This window comes from Fulmarus glacialis, unplaced genomic scaffold (genome assembly GCF_000690835.1).
Source record: "Fulmarus glacialis isolate BGI_N327 unplaced genomic scaffold, ASM69083v1 scaffold32146, whole genome shotgun sequence".
Classification (NCBI taxonomy): domain Eukaryota; kingdom Metazoa; phylum Chordata; class Aves; order Procellariiformes; family Procellariidae; genus Fulmarus; species Fulmarus glacialis.
Genome location: NW_009218155.1, coordinates 30,050 through 50,938, shown reverse-complemented (window position 1 = coordinate 50,938; position 20,889 = coordinate 30,050). Strand labels below are relative to the sequence as shown.

The window sequence follows — 20,889 nt, the reverse complement described above, 5'->3', positions numbered from 1 at the left end:
TTCCTTAGACATAGATGCAGAAATTCAAGTGCCTTTCTGAAGGGAGCGTTAGAAACTCAGTACCTATCTATTTGATCTATCTGCTATCTCTGCTATACTGCATAAATAGCATGCATTACCCTTCCTTGCTGGTGGAAAGGAAGGACAAGTTGTCAGGATAAACAGATTAAAACTGTGCTCTGTAAATGTTGCATACAAGGCTGCATGTGCTAATGTTTAACTTGTCTCTTGTTTTTCTTTCCATCCATTAGGCAATACTGACTGGTGCACATCTTGACAAGGTCTCCTAGCAACCTTTTCTCTAGGGCTGAATGACAGCAGGAGCGGCCGGGTAAATCGATGAGCTTGCCTTGGGAGCCTATAAATAGGCAAAATCAGAACACACAATGGGTCAGAAGGTCACAGGTGGGATAAAGACCGTGGATATGAGGGACCCTGTATACAGGCCATTGAAACAGGAACTCCAAGGACTTGACTACAACAAACCCACACGTCTGGACTTACTACTGGACATGCCTCCGGTATCATATGAAGTCCAGTTGTTGCATTCATGGAACAACGATGATCGCTCGCTGAATGTATTTGTGAAAGAGGATGACAAACTCATATTTCACCGGCATCCGGTGGCTCAGAGTACAGATGCCATCAGAGGCAAAGTGGGATATACACGAGGACTGCATGTGTGGCAGATCACGTGGGCAATGAGGCAGCGAGGCACGCATGCTGTGGTAGGGGTGGCAACGGCAGATGCCCCTTTGCATTCAGTAGGGTACACAACGCTTGTAGGAAATAACCATGAATCTTGGGGGTGGGACCTTGGGCGCAACAGACTGTACCACGATGGCAAGAACCAGCCAAGTAAAACCTATCCTGCCTTCTTAGAACCAGACGAAACTTTCATTGTGCCGGACTCCTTCCTGGTGGTTCTGGACATGGATGATGGGACACTGAGCTTCATTGTAGATGGGCAATACATGGGTGTTGCATTTCGGGGACTCAAAGGGAAAAAGCTATATCCAGTGGTAAGCGCAGTGTGGGGACACTGTGAAATACGGATGCGCTACTTGAATGGACTTGACCGTGAGTATAACTCCCTGTATTTGTTCTAGCAGCACAGATCTGTGTGCTACTTAAGTGCAGGCTTACTAGGCCATCCTGGGGAGGGTTTTCATTTTGCTAGAGAGGTGAGGATTTCATGTCAGCAGTAGGATTGCTGGATACAGCTCTGAATCCTTGGCTAATGGCTAATTCAAAAAGCTTGTCTGGCTGTACACATATATTGTTACCAAGGCACTGCAGGGAGCAAGCAGGGTTTGGGGAGGTAATATGGTGGGAGCAGGTGATGCCAGTTGTCTAGAGATGACAAACCTTTCTATGCAGGAATGTCCTTCTGACAGTTGCATTATTGGCAATGTAATCCTGGTGTCTCTTTACAGGAAACAGTCTCTGAGGGACGATTACCTTCCTTGAATGTCTAATAAAGGGACTTTTAAAATCCCTTGCAGGCAAGAATGGGAAGATCTGTCCCTATCTAAGGAAGTGGGAATGTCTCATCTTTCAAAAAAGTAGCTCACTTCTCTGCTTCTTTCAGGGCAGGGTGTGCTCACTTCTAGCATGGGGCTGGATATTGTAGCCAGCCCAACTTGCATGCCAGGCCTTTTACTAATAGGGACATCAATCTCTAGCTAAGCTTAGTAATAAATTTGGCTGTCCAAATGCGCTGAAGTCTGTTATCTCTCATAGTCAGAAGTTCCCATTGGGCCAGACTGTGACTCAGTCCTCTGGGTAGGGTGGAGGAGAGAGGTGAAGGAAGTGAATTAAAATCTGGATTTATGTTGTTAGTGAAATAAATTTGGCAGTATTGATATGAAAAGAGTAGTGTTTCCCCTGCATTCCAGAACAGTGTCTGCCCAAAGGCTATAGCATACTGGTGTCTTTTATTTGTGCTTAGAACATGTTCTAATGCTGGGCCAGGAATGGCAAACCCCTGGCGCTGGTGACATGAGGTACAACAAAGCTGACGCTGGGCACCAGAAAAACTGAGCTGTCAGAATAACCAGGAAAACCTTGCAAAAGGATAGGAGCAGAATCCACAAGTCCTTTGAGAAACACGCTTCAACTCAGCAAGACCAAATAGAGAGCTCTTGGCAGAGCACTTTCTCACCAAAAGAAAGAAACCTAGCTCATTCTGCCACAACAGCTTACAGAATGGCAGCAGCTCCAGAAACCATGTTTTTCTGAAGGGTCAAAGCCAAAATCTGCAGCTCCCCTCAAAGCCAGCAAGTCTGTGGAGTTGTTGGCACAGAACTGCACTTAGCAAGGAAACGGCCACCTCCAGTATTGGATTTGGTTGTAATGTGCTCTCAGCATAGGAGTGAATTGTGGGCATAAGGCCAGGAATGACGGGACGCTATTTTGGCACAGATAGAAAGAAGGTGTCTGGCTCTAACCACTTCTGAGCATTCAACAGCAACACTGTCCAGTGATTGTAGTGCTTGTGAATGGAAGGTCAGATAGTGTGTGCTTTCTCTTTTGGTCTCAAGATCTTCTGTCAGACTGGGTTATCAGTGCAAAGTAGATGAGGACAAAGTTCTTGTTCTTAATCTCTGTGGGAAGATCATCCTCTCCTTTTAAGTCCATCAAACTGGAATGTATTTGTTATGTTAATGTCTATAGGCTTTGAAGGTCAGGGCCCCTTGTCCTCTGGAACGCTGGCTAGACAATGCCTCTGTCCCAGCTATCTCGATACGGAGCAGGAAGAATTGGGACAGACTTTGAATACAGCATATTTGTATCCCAGTGGTTTAAGAATAAGCTACATTGGGAAGTGCCAAAGGAGTGCTGCCAGTAATAGGCTTCTCTGGCAATATCACAGTCAGAGCTGAGATGTGCAATCCAGCTGCAGAGACCTGTCCCTGCAGAAGAGGCAGCATGGATCCTGAAGTGGGTCATGAGCAGGCAAGACCAGCAGTACCTTGGGCTGAGTGCAGCCATCTTTTCACTTGTGGCACAGAACATGTATGAGAAATGGTGGGTCTTGGGAAGCAACAGCACTGCCCTGACAGATCTGTTTGCTCTCCACCCAGCTATCAGTGTAAAAGAGGTGTGCAGATAGAGGCATGATTCCTCAGGAATAATTGGTGCTTGAAGCACTGGGAGAACTTTGGAGAACTGCTAGAAAAAACATTCCACTGCAGCTTCCCCTGGAGCAGGTAATTGCTTGTGATCCATAGCAGGGAAGGAGAGGGGGGAAATAGGGCATTAGTTCAGCTCTGGCTGCTAACTTGAGGAGACGGACCAATTCAAGCGTGCATTTCCTGACTTTGTTACCAAGTCTCTCCTCAGCTAACAAACTCTCCTTCTCACAGATTTTTTGCCAAAAAACAGATAAAAATTAGCTTTTTCCACTTTTCGTTGGAAGTGTTTTCTACATGGAGCAGTATGACTGTTTACTTTTTCCAAAGTAGAATCAGGAGTGGCCTGATCAGAGGCTACTGACAACACTCTTCTGTTTGAGCTTTTAATGTTAGCTGTTATCTTTGAACTTGGAAGGAAGGGGCTTGTATCCACCTTATTGATGGAATGAATTCTGGTAAAAAATGCAGTAACATAACCATGCTCAGGAAAACGAAGCTTTCCCTGTCTTTCAGCTGTTTAAAATAGCTGTATGAACAGTCAGATTAATTTGGCTTGTAGTAGTGGAAGCTAGAGCTTTGGCATCTATCAAGGTTTCTGAAAACTGCAGCTTCTCAGCCAAACTTTTCCATTCCTGTGGATGCTTTTAGGTGTCTGTGTTCAGCCCAAGATGTCTGTAAAGGAAGCTTTCTAATGGTGCATGCTGAGCCCTCAGGCTATTAGAAGGACGTCCAGTTACCTGCTTAATTTGGGGTGTCTTTGTGTTAGCCCTCTCTTGGGGGAGGAGAAACCCCTGAGGCTTGAGCAGCAAACTGTGTAAAGGTGAGCTTTGACAGACTTAGCAACAGAAGCTGTGAGAAGCTGATCTGTATCTTCGTCCTGTGCAGCTGTGATGTGTTAACTCTGGCTTTGACCTTAGTCCCCTGTATGTTGTGAATGACTCTTCAGCATGAAAGGGCCCCATACGCTGTTCCTGAAAAACTAGTATTATCTTGTTCAGTGTTTATAAGTACAGGATGCAAAAATGATAGCCAAAGGCTTTTATCTTTCCCAGGTTTGTGATACAGGAGGGAATCCTCTAGTGGAAAATGTCACAATACAAGTAGTGACATGAAGCTTTGATGGATGGCTCTGTTTTTCATGGGAAGTATGTAGCACAAATAAAGGCGTTGACAGCTGTTACCTGACTATATAAGAAACAAATCATGGTACTTTCTGGGTACCCATACCACATGATGCTACCAAACTGTTTGCTGCAGTCCTGTACTTAGTGAGTCTCTTAAAAGGTTTTTTGGATACTGCAATAAGAGGCACAAGTTAGAAGATATGTTCTGACTTCAATGAATGGTATTGCAGAGGAGGAACTTCCATTAGGGGATTCTAGTATTTTTTTGTTCACACACATATATGGCTTAAATAACCTCTACAGAAACGTAATGATCTGCCTGTGTATTTGAAGAGCTGAAGTTGCTGATATGTGAATGCTGAATGGCTTAGGTCCTGCAGACATGCCAGGCATTCACTTTTTTGCTCAATCTTTTCTGGGGGATTTTTAGAACTAGCAAAATGAATGTGTAACTTGTGGGTTGGGATGTTAATGTCTTGGGTCTCTTTTCCCAGCTGAACCACTGCCTTTGATGGACTTGTGTCGGCGAGCTGTGAGGCTTGCTCTGGGCAAGGAAAGACTGAATGAGATCCCTACACTGCCACTGCCAGCCTCCCTCAAGAGTTACCTGCTCTACCAATGACCTTCATGTTCAAGGATAGAGAGTTGGAACCAAGGCAAAATATTGGAGCTGACCCACTAGGCAACGGGTTCTCCACCCTTGTGTCATCGCTACTGTTGGAACTCCTCGGCCAAAGTATTCCTGCCACTGCTTCAGTCTCCATGCGCTCCTATTGGCAAGCTCTCAAGTAATCATTGTTTCACAACTGAGTGTTTTGTTCTTTGGAAGTCACTTCCCCAGCACACTTAAAAAAGGAACACTTACAGAAGCTCTGTTCTTCCATGCTTCTCCTGAGAAAAGGCTATACTGCATCTTTTGGGTTGTAGAGCCTAGGAGTGAATGATTTTTCTGTACCAGCTAAAGGGGAGAAAATAACTTGGGGGAAGGGAAGGCATTAGGAGTAGAAATGTTAGGACCAGGTCCTAAGAATGGAAAGGCACGGGGTGGCCAGCAGAGTTGGGAACAGTCTGGAATACCAAGAAATAATTGCTGAGTTTTTAAAAACAAAAAAAAACCCCACCCCACCCCCAAACCCTGAAACACCAAAGCCAGAACCCTTCCACCAGGACACTTCTTAATTTGGAGAAGATGGTTATGTCACTGATGTCTGTATCTCTGCCAGGACTTCTCACCATGTTCTAATGTTATTTCATAGACAGTGAATCCTGCCTTCTTGTTTATCACCATTGCTTTCTCAGTTCTGCCCTGTTCTCTGTTCTGCCTCTTCTTAGTGGGTTTGACTCAGTTGATTGAGCAGTCATACCATGCCTTCACCTGCCCTCTTCTTGACTTAAAACTGCAGGTTTTAGTCTGGGATCAGGGGTTCCTTGCTGATGCGGGGACAGGGAAGGGACAAACTTCTCCTGCAATAGGGTGAGACAGGCTGTATGAGCTGAGATTTGTTACACAGCTCTAGGTCCTGCCATCTTAGGTCTGCTTTCTGTATAGCCTGTTCCATGTTAAGACTTTAGAGAAACATACTAATGTGTTTCTCTAATGGCTCTGCCAGGGAATTCTCTTCTTAGATAAGCTGCTTAAAGTCATCCAAACCAGGCTTCGTTCTGTCACAGACAGTGAGACAGGCTGTATGAGCTGAGATTTGTTACACAGCTCTAGGTCCTGCCATCTTAGGTCTGCTTTCTGTATAGCCTGTTCCATGTTAAGACTTTAGAGAAACATACTAATGTGTTTCTCTAATGGCTCTGCCAGGGAATTCTCTTCTTAGATAAGCTGCTTAAAGTCATCCAAACCAGGCTTCGTTCTGTCACAGACAGTTGGCGTAATCTCCACTTAACTATGCAGCAGGAATCAGGAATAGTTCTTTCTTGCTTGGGGGTGGGAAGCTGTCACAGAGAAGGTGGTGGTAGTATGGCTGCAGAAGTACTGTCAGCAGATGAGAAATCCAGAAGGTGATTGCTGCAGAATGTAACGTGTGAGGCTTTAACAGGGGCCAGTGGGGTGATCTTCAGGTACAGCAAGAAGAAACTGAACCTCTCGAGAGCTGGGGGTGGGGAGCAGGAGAGAACTGCAATAAACAGGACAAGCAATTCAGGCAAAATCAGCACATCCCAAATAGATTATCACCTCAGTAGCCAAGTAAAGAGGATGACACTCCTTTACTAGCAGGAGCTGCTCTCTTGACCTATCCACAGGTTACTATGCTGCCTTTCTGGGGTTATTTTGCACATTTCTTTGTCTTGAAAAATGTTTGTGTGGTTGGTTTTTTGCTCTTGAGTTATCCCTTCAGTTCTGTGTAGGTACAAATGAGTTTAGTTGTTGAAAATGTTAATATATATATTTGTGGTGTATGTATAAGAACATGTTTTAAACAGCTGCTGTAGGGTACCTTTTTTTAAAATAAACTACTTGCATAGTATATTTTTTAAAGCACAGAATTGGTGCCAAGACTGGGTGGGGTGTGATGTGCCCCTTTTTTAATCTAATATTATATGATTTTTTTTAATGTAGGGGTTTGTACTAGTTTCTGTTACAGGGTGGGACACAAGAAAATTCAGTATGTATGGAGCCCTACTTGGTTGCCTTCAACTGGAACCAGTGTCTTCCAGAACTCCAGGGAAGCAGCTGTGTCCTCCCTACTTCTAATGCTCTTTGTGCTCCCTTGTTTCAATCTCTTCTCACTTCACCAGTACATTGCTTTGTACAGTTTTAAATTCTGACTTTCTATTTTATGACTGTAGATAATACTCAGTAACCTAATAAACTTTATTAAATATTACTTGATGCTGGTTTTTATTTGCAGGAAATGATCAGCTCTTTATATCTAGGTTCTACATGAATGGTGTGCTTGTGCTTGTTCTCAAGAAGCCAGCCCAAACAGGTGAAGCAAGGGCAGCTGTGGCCTTGTCTCTGCTTTGAAGAATAACAACTTAAAGCTGGTATCTAAAAGTTTTGTGTACAGGTGGAGGGCAAGCTGCAGCTATTGGTACAGGGTGGCAGGGTGTGGTAACCTGAGACTTTGTAGAGCTGCCACTAATGCCTAAAAATGGCTACTCCAGATGGAGTTGAATAAAATCTGTGATGAGACAGCAGCCTTGGTTTCCTAACTTAACTTGGTTTACAACTGACTTACTACACCATACTCCTTTTTCTTCAAATAGATTCAAGTAGATTGAATAGATCAGGGCTCTGGTTATCGTGCCAGACTTGATGCATTGTGCAAATTTCACTCCTAGATTACAGTAAACAACTTTTCTTTTTCTTTCAGAAAAGAAGTTCATATGAAAACAAGTCACTAACCTACTATTTTATGTTGATACTTGGCTGTCCTTTTTCTTAGGGAAGGAGATGGTGGATAGAAGAAAGCAAAATAAAATGGTGAAGGCTAAAGGGATCCCTAGCTGGTAGAACAGCACAGTTAATTACAGAAGGTGCTGTGGCAGGTTAAGCTGAGTGTTGGGAGAGTCATTCCTGTACTGTGTGTGATTGAAAAATGGCTGATTTCCCTGTGTTCTGGGTAACTTCAGGTTATGAACTTGATTTAGCTCAAGTCACTTGGTTTTAGTTTTCAATCACTCCCTACCCACTGCTGTAAGTTGCTGTGTTTTCACATATTTTTGAGATCTGTTTGCACAAGAGGCTTCATTCCTGGGCTGTGAGGAGATATGGATTATATTGTTTGTGGAGTACAAACTTTGTTGCTTGCTGGTAGTGCCTTCTGTCTCCTCCACTTCCAACCTGTGCAATACAGAGATGCTCTTGAATTTTAACAGCAGTTAGGTTAAGCCTCTCCAAACTGTCTGGAAGTGAGATGAGTTAGTACTTTTGTCAGTTATGACAAAGGCTTTAATTCCCCCTCCTGTCCATACGCTTTTGTCTTTCCTGCAGCTACCAACTTATGTGTGAAAACCAAATGATTTAATCAGTTCATACACACTACAATATGTGAGGCTCCCCCAAAGCTCAGAGGTATGCTTACGAACTGCCTTATAACAGTACTGGGTGAGGAAAGCTTAAAAAAACAAAAAGCAAGTGTTTTTTTCTTTTTCTCCAGTCAGGGCAAGAATCTCTGAATTTTGAATGTCTTCATCTTGTTTGTTTTCCCACATGTAGAAAACAACTATTGGTAGATCCTAGGCCTAAATATCCAGCATATTCAATAATAATCACTTTTGTTTTGCTGCAGATAGTGGAGGACTTCAGTGAAATACTTATTTTCTGCCTGTATGTGAACAAGGCCAGCTTCCCCTTACCTTTCAGTGGAAGGCTGCTTCTGCTTTGCTGAAAATGTGGCTGGAGGGGTTCTGGGAGAGCAGCAGGCTGGGGAGGGTGCATAAGGTGGGGCGGGTGCAGAAGACTGAGAAATTAGTTCATGCTCTGCTCCAGACACCCAAACAGGCTTGTGTTCCAGCTGCATGGAATATTTGAAACAAATGACCTGCTCAGGGCTGGGAGTTTGCAGTGTTTATGTACAGTGCCATGGCAACAGTGAAGGAAGTCATGAGATGGGGATTGGACCTGGTGGAATCAACAAATGATATCACAGATTAGCAAGTCCTAATGAATCAGTGGCTCTCTGCTTCCCCTGCTAATGCCTGTGTTCAAGCACTGGCATGTGGCAGGCAGACCTACTCCTTTTTGAGTAGTGTTAAAAATCGCAAGTCCTACTTGTATCAGGGCCTCCTTGAAAACCAACACTGTTACCCTGGCCAGCATCTCTCATCTTCCTGCTATTGCTGAGTAATCACATTTATGCAAATTGAACTGTTCTACAGTTTATAGGAGGCTTCTGGCCTTGATAGTTTGCCTGTTTTTGCCTTGCTGGTGATACAGAAGTGCTGTGGCAATTCTGCGGAGAATCTGGCATCCTGATGCTCTAGACAAGTACTGGGGTAGCTTTTGCTTCTTCCTGGAAGTTGAGACTGGTGAAAGTAATTTGAGTCTAGAAAAGTGTGCAAGAGGGGAAGTTTTCAGCAGAGGAGTTTAGTAGCTGATAAGGAAGTATGTTGTACTATTTCAGCAGTCTTGTCACAATTCCTTTTGAAAGGAAAGCCTGTCTGGGGTGCGGGTTATGCTCTTGTGCAGTGTATCTGTGCCAGCGAACATCCTTACTGTGGATCTTGGTCAAAACTATAACAATGTCAAGACAGAAAAACTTGGGGGGTGAGGGAGGGGGCAGTTGCCAATTCTCTCCTTTATCTGCAGAACTGAGGATTTATTTCTCTGAGCTCAAACAACTTCCCTCTGGAAAGCCTGTCTGGGGTGCGGGTTATGCTCTTGTGCAGTGTATCTGTGCCAGCGAACATCCTTACTGTGGATCTTGGTCAAAACTATAACAATGTCAAGACAGAAAAACTTGGGGGGTGAGGGAGGGGGCAGTTGCCAATTCTCTCCTTTATCTGCAGAACTGAGGATTTATTTCTCTGAGCTCAAACAACTTCCCTGTTAGAGCCTAGACATCAGCCTGGTAGAGCCTAGACATCAGTCTGTACCTGTCAAGTCCTTAGCCAGTACCAGCACAAGGCAATTTTCCCTTTCCCTGTGCCTGAGATGTGTGAACTTAGAAGGATATGCATCATATTTTTAAGAACTTGTTTTGGCAGTCACACCTTCTCTCCTGCATAAGGTAGGACAATTACGAAAAACATTTCCTAGTGTGCTCCCCCTCTTCCCTCCCATATGCTTCCTATGCTGGCCTAATGCTGTTGATCTTATGCCAAAGACTAAGTTGCATTTGACTGGAGAAGGAAATACATAGTGATTTATTTAGTAAGTGTATTAAAATTAAAAACCTAACCCAAAACACAACCTTTCTTGGCATACAAAACAGTGCTGAAGGGAACAAAACTCATTCAGTGCTTGCACAAAACACATTGGAGCACTGATCCTGTCCTTGCACATGTTTTGATTCGAAACTATTGCAGGCTTGTCTGCCCTTCAGACAGAAAACTATTTGAACCAGCTGCCAGATGTTTTGTCTGACTTGTGTTTTACAATTTGCTTACTCCTTAGCAATGCTCCTCCCTTAGGGTGTTCAAGCTGCCCTTGTGCATTCTGTTCCTGTGGCACCTCTGTGCTGGTTCCTGCCCCTTCGCCCTAGTCACATACGCACGTAGCACAGGGGAGGTACAAGTCTGAATCTTTTACTCAAAGGCTCGGAATCGCACGTCTGCTGCCCAATCTGCTGGCCTCATCTGGGACCTTTTCTGGGACTAGCACAGCCCAGCCACATTCCTCTGCTCACATGTTGCCACAGTGTATAAAAGTTAAGGTGATTTACAGTCTCTTATAAAAGCACTTATGGCCTGAATTTAGGCCTTGCTAAACAACCTTACACTGAACACCCACAGTTCATGGCTTGGGCAGCCTCTGACTAGCTGTAACTTAGCTGAGTTGTAAATCTTTTTTCCCCTATGAGTACGATGGGCAATAAATCCTCAAATACAATGAAGCGAGGCAAAGACCTTTGTGTTATTTCAGAATTGTGACAAAATTGACTCAACTGAAAGATCTCACTGCTGAACAGGTACCGGCTGAACAGGGATTCCTCAAGATTTCCTTTGTGTTTGCCCAGCTCTAGCAGCATCCTAGCCAGTTACACTATTTGTGTAAAATTTCTCAGCTGGGAGCAGTCTGATATGCCTACAGGTTTAGAAGCACACATGCGTGGCCACCTGTGCTTCTGTACCACTTGCGCTCCTACAAAACCACATCTACACAAATATACCATCTTAAGGCAGAGTCCTTATTAAATGGGTTTAACCTGCTGTTCTTCACTTTGCTCAGACCTGCATCTTTTAATAATCGGAGGGCTTGGGTCCACACTGCTTAGGCACCTAGCATTGCATTTTCCTCTAACATCACGTATGACTGTTCTGCGGTCAACAGCTTATAGCCCAGGGAAGCTTTGCTGTGCAATGGTATTATGGGAGACATAGGCCAAGAAATAGATGCTACTTCTGGATAACCTTCTAGATAGCACTTTCTTTGTCCTGAGGAGTTCCATAAATGCCTATTCCTACCACAGTCTGTCATTGTTCCCTCTCATAACCTCTCTTTAAGCCATTAACTATTATTTAGGAGGGCCTAGCAAAATTTTACTGTCTAAAACCTGCATAAGCAAACATACTCTCCAACTTATTATTATAAAGGGTACAGGGGCAGGCAAGAAACACCTGCCTAAACTGGCATCTGGCCAGGACACAGGTGTTGATCTTTTCTTTTTCTTTTCCTTTTATGAAAAAATACTGAGGGTTTCGCACAACTGAGGCTCTGAACTCTTTGTTCTCTAACTTTTCCCAAAGCAGGTACCTTTGGGAGTGCAAACTTTCTCGCAGGCTGTGCATGTTGATCTGAAAGGTAAAGTGCCACCTACTGAATCAGTGCCTTAATTTCCTGCAACACACTGGATGTTTCCTTTGGAAGGGGACCACCTAATATTGATAGGGTCTGTTCCTACTTAATTTGAGGTCTAACAGAGACTTGAGGAGTAACAGCTGTTACTCCTAAATATGATCTGTATTTTTCAAACTGTCTAGACACCTGGGTGGGTTGCACACATTACCAGCAAAGCTAGTTAATCATGTCAAACTTTTTCTTTCTATAAAGGCCTGGTTTTGGTTTGGTTTGTTTAATGAGCTATATGGAAACCCAGGGGAAGACGGTGAATCAAGCAGACAAGTGGGGAAATTTGATCACGAAGGCTGACATTTTGACATTTTTCATTCTGACCTGGTATAGACAGTGCACAAATTTCAAGATTTCAGAAGTTATTGGCTGTGGTGTTCGATAACAACACTGACACAGTAAACCCTTAAAACATGTATCACATGTGGCTTCTGAAATGCTGTTACATGAAAACTGACTGAAACTGTGCTGCACAATAGGAAATTACAGCAATGAAAATTAGGTTTACAGAATGCTAGAAATGAAGTTTTTAATTGATTTCCTAAAGGAAAACCTAGAAGAATGAGCACTCAGAGTCCTTATGATGCATCCTGCTTGGATAAATACAGACGTTTTCAATTAGTGTTCTCACAGATGCCAATTATCTATTCCAAAGTGAAGTGCTGTGCGATAAGGTCGTCATTATTAGAAAGGAAAGAAGGTGATTCTTCATATACAATCTGGCATTTTTATTAGCATTTAAAAAATAGTCAGAAAAATGCAAATAAACCTGGAGTTTAAAAGGGCAACAGGCATTTCTGGACAGGAACCCACTCTGAGAAGCTGCATCCTGGAGTTCAGACATTCTTGAGGTGGGCATGCAGATCCACAGGCAAGCAATGCCTTGGAGGATGCCTAACATTTAGAGTAAGAGACTTGTGCCACACATGCTTTAGGTCTGCATTTTCTTGTGTTTATGTCTGTGTTTGCTAACTGTGTTTCAAACTTAATAATCAAGACTAACATGACCTTCACTAGAATAAACTTGTTTTCCTCTTCAAGGTTGCCTGGCACTAGCACTAATCTCAAGTACATTTCAGTAAGCACAAGGCATGTATGTTTCTCTACAAACAGCAAATGCAAATAAAATAATATTATGGTCATATAGATAGGATACCTGCAACGACAACAAGCATGAGAATCCCAAGACAAGCTATGATGCATATCCTGGAAAGTTTAACTTAGAGTCTAGGAGAATCGGGCACCAGCATTAAATACTATCTCCCCAATGGGTGTTGAACAGTGTTTTCAGGAAGGGATGAACACTGAGAGAGCAGATCCAACTTCAGAAGAAGCCAAGGTGCAAAAAGATGGTTGGTCAGGAAAAGCCTTTGACATGTTCATGTCTTACCAGATGCATTTGGCAAAGGTTCAGAATCATTCTTGGGAAAACAAAGAGGAGGAAAAGATTTAGCCTAGGGGCTGGTTCAGTGTTCTGACCATGGACCCAGTGGTTTAGCTGTTTGATAAAGGTTGGTAGGTACAAGCTGGCAACTGAGGCTGAACCTGCAACCTTGCTGCATCTCCAAAATGGCAGGCTGGGTACCTGATCAACAGTTAGGGTGGTTTTCTTTGATTGTTTTCCCAGTGGTCACCTGCTCCAAATGGTGCTAGAAATAGTGTGAGAGAAGCAGCATGCTGCAGACTGCTCTCAGTTTCTAAAGTCTCTCAGATATCTTTCTTGCCAAATTCTGTTGGAGGGAGATTGTGTAATCAAACCGGGTTGCATGTAAAAACACGCTTGTGTACGTCCAGGCGTGCAGGGTATTGCCAAAGTGGACAGACTGTCCTACTTGTGCCTGCCAGAAAAGTTGTGTTTTGTCCAGCGGAAAAGAAAACATCCTTTTTCTCTTTGCGCTTTGGAATTTGTCTTTTCAGATTCTGAAGTCATTAGCAGTGTCTCCATACTATGACAAGTTTGGCCATCTTGGGTCAGGACCATGGTCCAGTAAATTGCGTCTTGCAATTTACCAAAATTCAGCTATTCTCCACAGAAAGTGGCCCTCTTGGTAATGTGGCAGATGCTTCAAAGATTGCAGAGAGCATGCAAGGAGAAAGGGAGCAGATCGTTATTTTGTAATATACAGAGTCTTTTGCAGTAGTTGTTCTTTGCACTATAAAAGACAGTATCTGCCTCTAAACAAAGTAGACAAAGAGGGAATAGTTTCATAACTAACATGTTTAATACCTGAATTTTAGAACACAGGCAACAGAGGTGATCTGCGCAAGGCTTTTGTTTCCCTCTTTACTGCCTGCATTGGATTAAAATGGATTGTATTTTAAAATGAGACTACCAACTGTAATTGGCAGTTTCATTAAATACGGCCCATGCTCTGCATTCATGTTTCAGGGCTGCCAGAATGGCTGCATGAGAAAAACCCACATTAGACACTAGCAAAGTAAAATATAAGGTCTTAGCACTCTTAACTTGAGGATCACAGAACCCAGGGTTGCTTCTCCCCTTTCAAACTGCTCAGAACTTCTGCCCATCATCCTTCGCCCAACTCTTGCCCCTGCCGACGCTGCACAAAAACAGTCCATGGCCAGCCTGATATTGCTGTGTCCTCCTCCAGCTGCTGTCTTATTGATTGAACTGTCCCTGTGTGGTTTGAGCACTGTAGCACTTCAATAGCCAAGTGGTTATGCATTAGGTCGAATGCTTCACTTAATACGAACTTTTTGCTTCAGCAAGGAGCCAGTGGCTCCTTCTAAAAGGGGAACGTCTCATACCTTAGTGTAGTTGTCTTTGAAGTTTGGCAGCTGCCGTGTAAAATTATAGGGTGACTCCATCAGACTCTTTTTATACACTGCCCTGGGTGATGGTGCACTGCTCATTCGAGGGAAGGGAGCAGATGGAGCCCAGAAGTTTGTTTTGCTCTTTTCCTGCTTAGCTCCATGTCTGGAAACCTCCTAAAGTCTGTCAACTGGCGGTGAAAAATGAGTGCAGTGAGAAAGCCAAGCAGGTGGTCTGCAACACAGCCATTCCAAGCGCAGTAGGCATTGATCACTGCCTGGCAGAGTCTCTGTGGCAGCAAAAGGGAAGACCAAGGGCTCCTGCTATCTACCTCCCTGCTTTTATTTTTTGCTGCAGGCAGAAACAAAAAGATTGTCAGCTGTCAGTGTCAACACGACATTTTGCTGCATCTGACATTCGGAGTCTCTCTGCATGAAAATATAGCAGCTCCCAGTTCCAAGGATTTTCTTGGAAGGGTAGGAGCTGCCCATCTCCAGTCCCACTTTTCAATTGGGTGACCAGTTTGTTTGGAAACTTCCTTGTTGGGGGGGAGGATGGGGATATATTTAAAGCAGCCAAACAAAGGTGGGAGGAGAGGAAGCAAAAGGAGACGCTCTCCTGAAGCCAAATTGTTTTGGGCGGGTGGCTGGGAGGGGGAAGTTGTTTTGTTTTGTTTTCTGAGAAAACATTTCTACAGCCAAGACAAACAAAGATGCCTGCTCTAGATCTTGTTACCTTTGGTCTCCTTGGGCCCCATGTCAGTTCCCAGATTATTTTTATGAACTGTTTAATCCAGAGCATTTATTTCCCCTGTAAATAAATGGTATTTCAGATTCCAGGACAGCTTCAGATACTAATACCAGCTGTCTAGACAAAGAGTAGCCCACGGACATGATCATAAATAAAAATAGTCTTGGGGCTTTGGTTTTTTTTTTTTTCTCTTCCTTCTCTTGTCAAACTAGCTTGCAGACAGAGACTGGCAGGAGAGGCTGGCCGTGTGAAGGCAGGCACAGCACAGTTCTCACCTCCTTTGCCATCTCTCGGAGGGGACTGGAGCTGGCTGGGGCCATGCCAGGGGATGCTTGGTGTCTCAGAAATGTAAATAGTTTCCAGATAAGGAATGGATGCTTACAATTACATAGCACATCTAGGTTTCACAGAGGAGCACTGGAAATGTTTTTATGTCTCCTATGGCTTTCGTTATACAGATATTCAGCCGGCTTTTCCTGCAGGAAGGGGAAAGTTTCTTGCAGCTTCTGTTCTTCATTACAGCTGTGCAGAGGCATTATGCAGCACTCTTCAGAACCTGCCACCTCCAAGCGCTGGGAGCATGCAAGAGAGAACAGTGTGCTAAGACCTGCATTTATAAATTGTAGGAACCAACAGCCTTTATAAAATGTGGACATGTAGCTCTGATCGCCAAGGGAAGTGCTGCGTTTCTCCTTTTTTGTCAGCCTTTTCCATGCACCTGCCTTGCACTTTGCTCTCTGTATTCATCCTACTGGGCAGTGTTAATTGCCAGCAGCTTCTTTCATTGGGGTTTTACAAAGCAGGTTACAGTCAATAAAGAATTATTCTCCAGATTTACTGTCCAGTCTCACAAGATTGTTACTAAGATCTGTCTTTTATGGAGCAGGAAAACTGTGGATGGGAACAAATTAAATGACTAAATCTAAACCCTCAGAGCCTGTGTCGGAGAAGTGCGTAGGACCAAAGAATCCTGGACTGTTCTCCCTTTGCAGAGATGATCTCTCTGACATCAAGACTTGTCTTGCTAAATCTCCTTTTCTAATGCTGTTTAAGGAAGCATTGATACTCACTTAAAGCATGTATTGATCTTTTTCTAATGGCGCAGCTGATGCCAAAGTGCACCACAGGCTGAAGAAACAGATCACTTCTTCCTGCAGCACTGCTGCAGCTGTTAATAACATTCTTTCACATGCTGCTGGGATGCCTGCCTATGGCTTCTCTACAGGCCACATGTACCTGTCACAGATCGATGGGGATATGCACATTCCCAGCTGACTTTTAGGTGCTTGACCTACTTTTTTATTGCCAAAATCCATAAGCAAAGAAAAGAGGAGTGAAAGGAGAGGACTTTAAGAATGGAGGTACAGGGGTAGCAGAATAGCCTGATGGCCTGTTGGCCTGTACTGCACTTGCTGCCAGCTGACAGTGGTGTCTTGTTACAGAAGTAAATTCTGGGTTTTTTTCTCTTAATTGTGTTTTCTATGTTTAGGAAAAGACAAACATTTGGAGCTGTCCCCATGTGTCCCACTTTTTGTGAGCCTGCTAAGACCCCTTGGTAAGTATCTCCCAGAGGGATCAGGCAGGGCTTTGGTACAACAATGACTCTTGCACTGCTAGGAACGGATCACAGCCAGCTTCCTAACAAAAACATGTTCTCAGGACATCTAATGTGAGAGTTTAATACTAATAGTCAACAGGAGGGCTGCCTGGAACAAAGATGCAGAGCTGACGAGAGCTAAGCCTGTAGAACATGCTGCATAAATATCACAGAACAGTCATCTACAGTAACCTGAAGTGCTGTCTGCACATTAAAGAATGACAGTACTTAAAAAAAACAAGGAACAAGAAACTGTCCTGATTATAGGAAATTCAAGGTGCATACTTCAAAATTTCATGTAGCAAACTCGGATTCCTGGCAAGAAAACCTGTATGTATGTGACAAATCTTTTACAAACACATGTACGTGTTCCTTCTCAGCTGTTCAACATTAAAAAATTATATTCACTAGCTGCTTGGCAACAGAGCTGATTTATGTTCTTTGTTTCAAATGGGGGAGATACGCATGAGGCTACGGGTGAGAAGTGATGTTTAAGTCACTTCATTTAAGGTCCTTACAATCGTTTTATTTGGCTCTACTTTCTAGAAATTATACACATGGCTTAGTAGTGACCACCCAAGGTTCCTCACAGAAGAAGATCTCAGCTCTAATGTCACTCAGAACCACTCTCTTAGAGCTGAAAGGATTCTGCCCACCTGCTTATATTTCTCATCTACAATCTTGGACACTGCTTATGCATCAGGAGGGTCTCCTTACAGCAGCTGCAATATATTGGCTTAGCTGCAGAGATGCATCTAATTCCCTGCCAGGATCCTGAGGCTGCAGTAAGAGAGGCACACAGTACTGATTCCCCTTCCATCTGCCCAAACAGGAGAACTTTGCTTCTGTTTGTAGGAGTATGGGAATGAAAAATGCAACTGAAGTTGCATGTTTCTTTTTCATGTTTCAGTACCATCGGTCACACCTCCCTGTGCGGGCTCTGTGCACTAAGCAATTACATTTACTTCATGTGAAGGGGGTATAGATGGAAGGGAAGGAAAATGAAATTGCCATAGAAAAGTATGGTTAGCTGTGAATTCTTAATAGTTCTACATCTTTCTCATCATTGTCAACAGACTTATGAGCCATAGGTGTTTAAAATAATCCCTCATCTTCCAGATAAGTGCACTGATCAAGTAGGTATTATATACACATTGAAAACAATTGCTCAGATGTAAGCCCAAAGCCTCTGAATTTTCTGTTTTAATACAAAGAAATCCCTGCCTGCCTGTCAGTAGCATCTCCTTCTACCCAAAAGTTTCATGGAAATCTTTAGCATTAATTGGAAGAACAAACCTTTTTGAGACAGTGATGGCTACGTCCACTGAGAATTATGTTGCTGTTTGCACCCAGGTCTTACTGACTAGGCAGAAGCAGCCAGATAGCCAACTGGATCCACGCAGTTACCATCACAGCCAAGCCATAACCAGCCCATGAAATGAATAGCCTAACTGCAAATATCCCTGGGGAGCAGGACAATACCTTTAATTACCTAGAAAAGGGTCTTTTCAGATTTTCACAGCAAAAAGCATTATACAGCCTGTCAGGGCCCCAGGCAGCACTTCTTTCCAGGGACCTGATTAGATCTTCCCAAAAGGCCTCTTAAAGAAGGAATAGTCAAGCAGAAGCCATTTTAAAGGAACATTTATCATTGTCCTTACACGCAGTGATGACTCATATGGCCTTTGCTAAACTGTGTAGAAGGAATGGAATTTATTGACTCTGGAAGACAGGGCTAGGAGCCAGAGTGGCATCCGCTTGGAAACTACCGTGCTCTGAAGCAGACAAGATACTTGTGCGTAGAACACATTCTCTTACGATCTGAAATACTAGTTGTACTTTATAAAAAACAGATGAGCAAGGCTACAGTTAAGGGCCAGCACGCTGCCATCAACAAGGGATGAATGGCATACAACAGTGCCTAGATATCAGAAAAACAAGGACTCGCCTTACAATTTTAATGACAATTGTAATTAGGAATGGGTTTATGCTAAATCCTATTGATGTCAGTGGTAAAGTTTGATTCAGCGATCTCAGTGTTTGCCTTCCTTTGGCCTCAGCTCAGGAACATACTAAGTTCGGGTTTTAGCACCTGCTCCAATCTAAACACTCACATAGGTGACCTCTGTAAAGAACACTTGAGTTAACTTTGTCTGTTATTACCACCAGTTCAAAGCTAGTGTCTCTGAAGGGAGATTATTGCAGAAAAAAAGAAGGAAAATCACAAAGCTTAAAAAGCTTTTGGTGGGTTGCTTTTCTCTTGACAAATAAAGGGGCAGTTATGTACTACAGAGCAAAAAAAAGGTTAAAATTTTCATGTTCCCTTTTAAATATTCATACAACCATACAATTGTATTGAACATGGATATTATTTCAAAAGAAGCAAAATGATACAGTTTGATGGTTCCTGACCAAAAAGAAATTCGGAACTCTCATTTTGTGGGAAATGTCAACATTTCAACATTTTTCTAATACCGTCATTTTTAAGAAATCCCCAAATTCCTGCTCCCAACCAGCCTTTCTGGCCAGCAGTGTTAGACACAATGCCAAAACCCAGCAGAAACAGCGTCTTTTAATAGTGTACGCACACCATGTTTATAAAACCTGCACTTTGTTTTTAGTTGACTCTTCGCGAGGATGTACAACTTCCTCAGCATTTCATTTCCATAGGTTCTCCAAAGGCTTGGGGTATTCCAAGCTGGCTGTAAGCCAAAGCAACCATAAATCAACCACGACAAGAAGTTCCCTTCTCCTGTGTGTTGCTTCCCCACGACAGCATTTTGGGGAGCATAATGTTTTCATTTTATATGCACCACTGGCCTCTGCAGGGTCCTTTCTTTGGCGCTATGATCTCAAGGAATTTTTAAAATAACGGTTCTATGCAAATGGCTTATATATTCCATGTGTACCCATGGAGCCTGCTCTGGCACCACTCAGGGAAGCGGTGCTGTGATGCAAGGGCAGTGATGGACATGACAGAGAACTGTGTTTTAGCATCATTTTGCTAGGCTACTGTCTTTACTAGGATGCAAAATCCAGGTCTAGAGCTTTGTTCTGAACTGTCTTTTGTCCTGAAGTGTCTTACAGATAAACCCTGGCATGTATGTGAGAAGACCTAGAAGGGACTTTTTTCACTGGAGTTGCTGGAGTTGGGGCAGGGAAAAGATTTGGACTTCTTTTCGCACATACAGAGAAAGGCCTGGAAGGCCTGGGTGTTTTTTTCTTTCTTCTAGGAAATTGTTTGTCCCTTTTAGCCTTTCCAGAAGGTGACAGCAGGTAGTGGGAAAAGTATGGAGGTCAGAAAGACAGCAGCATTTCTATGGGCTGGTATGATTTCTAAACCTGGTATGTATTACTACAGGGCAGTGTCTGGCTGGTGAACCCACAGAGCAGATATATATAGGCCTGGAAAAAACACAGAAGTAATGAAATATAAGTGTCCTACCATGGGATGTGGCGCTTCTGCCAAAAAGAGAGTCTGCCTCAGGGCTGCCTGGTGCACAGTTCTCCCACAGAGTTCTCCAGTTCAGTCCAGGGCATGCTTCCTTCTCCTGGCATTGGATCAGATCTGCTGATTTTCCTCTAGGAAGGTGAGGCGAGACTGGCCAGGAAGCTGGTGCCATTACAGTTGTCTCACGAATTTCCCCATTTTGCTAGCAGCCGGGGCAGAGGAATGGCGAAGGGAGGGAGAATGGGCAGATGGATTTTCCAGGTAACACCTGGTGAAAGAGGGACGACAGAGTCTCACTCAGAACAATGGGTTTGTTTTGAGCTGCTTGTCAGGAACTGACCTCTTTCCCCTCTCATCCTCTGAGCATGTGATCCTCGGGGTCCTTGTTTTCTTTCTGCTCTCCCTCCCTGAGATAACTTTTTCCTCTCACTCAGTGCAGTGACACATACAGCGTCCATCAGGTCTCCTTGACATCAATGCCTCTAGGCTTGGTCCTTGCTGGTGTCTCTATGGGTGTTGAAAGACTATGAGGGTAGACTCTAGGTGCAGAGGCCAGGTTATAGTAACTCCCCTCCTAAATCAGCTGCCTTCT

General features: G+C 43.6%; 1 protein-coding gene across 1 annotated transcript; it reads left to right on the top strand.

The window, feature by feature from the left end:
* Window positions 1-250: 250 nt before the first annotated feature.
* SPSB1 (splA/ryanodine receptor domain and SOCS box containing 1) lies at window positions 251-5,373 on the top strand. The gene is made up of 2 exons (XM_009579953.1): window positions 251-1,080; window positions 4,756-5,373. Exons 1-2 carry the CDS (start codon window positions 387-389, stop codon window positions 4,881-4,883), a joined length of 822 nt encoding a protein of 273 aa, XP_009578248.1. The 5' UTR covers window positions 251-386; the 3' UTR covers window positions 4,884-5,373.
* The last annotated feature ends 15,516 nt before the right edge of the window (window positions 5,374-20,889 follow it).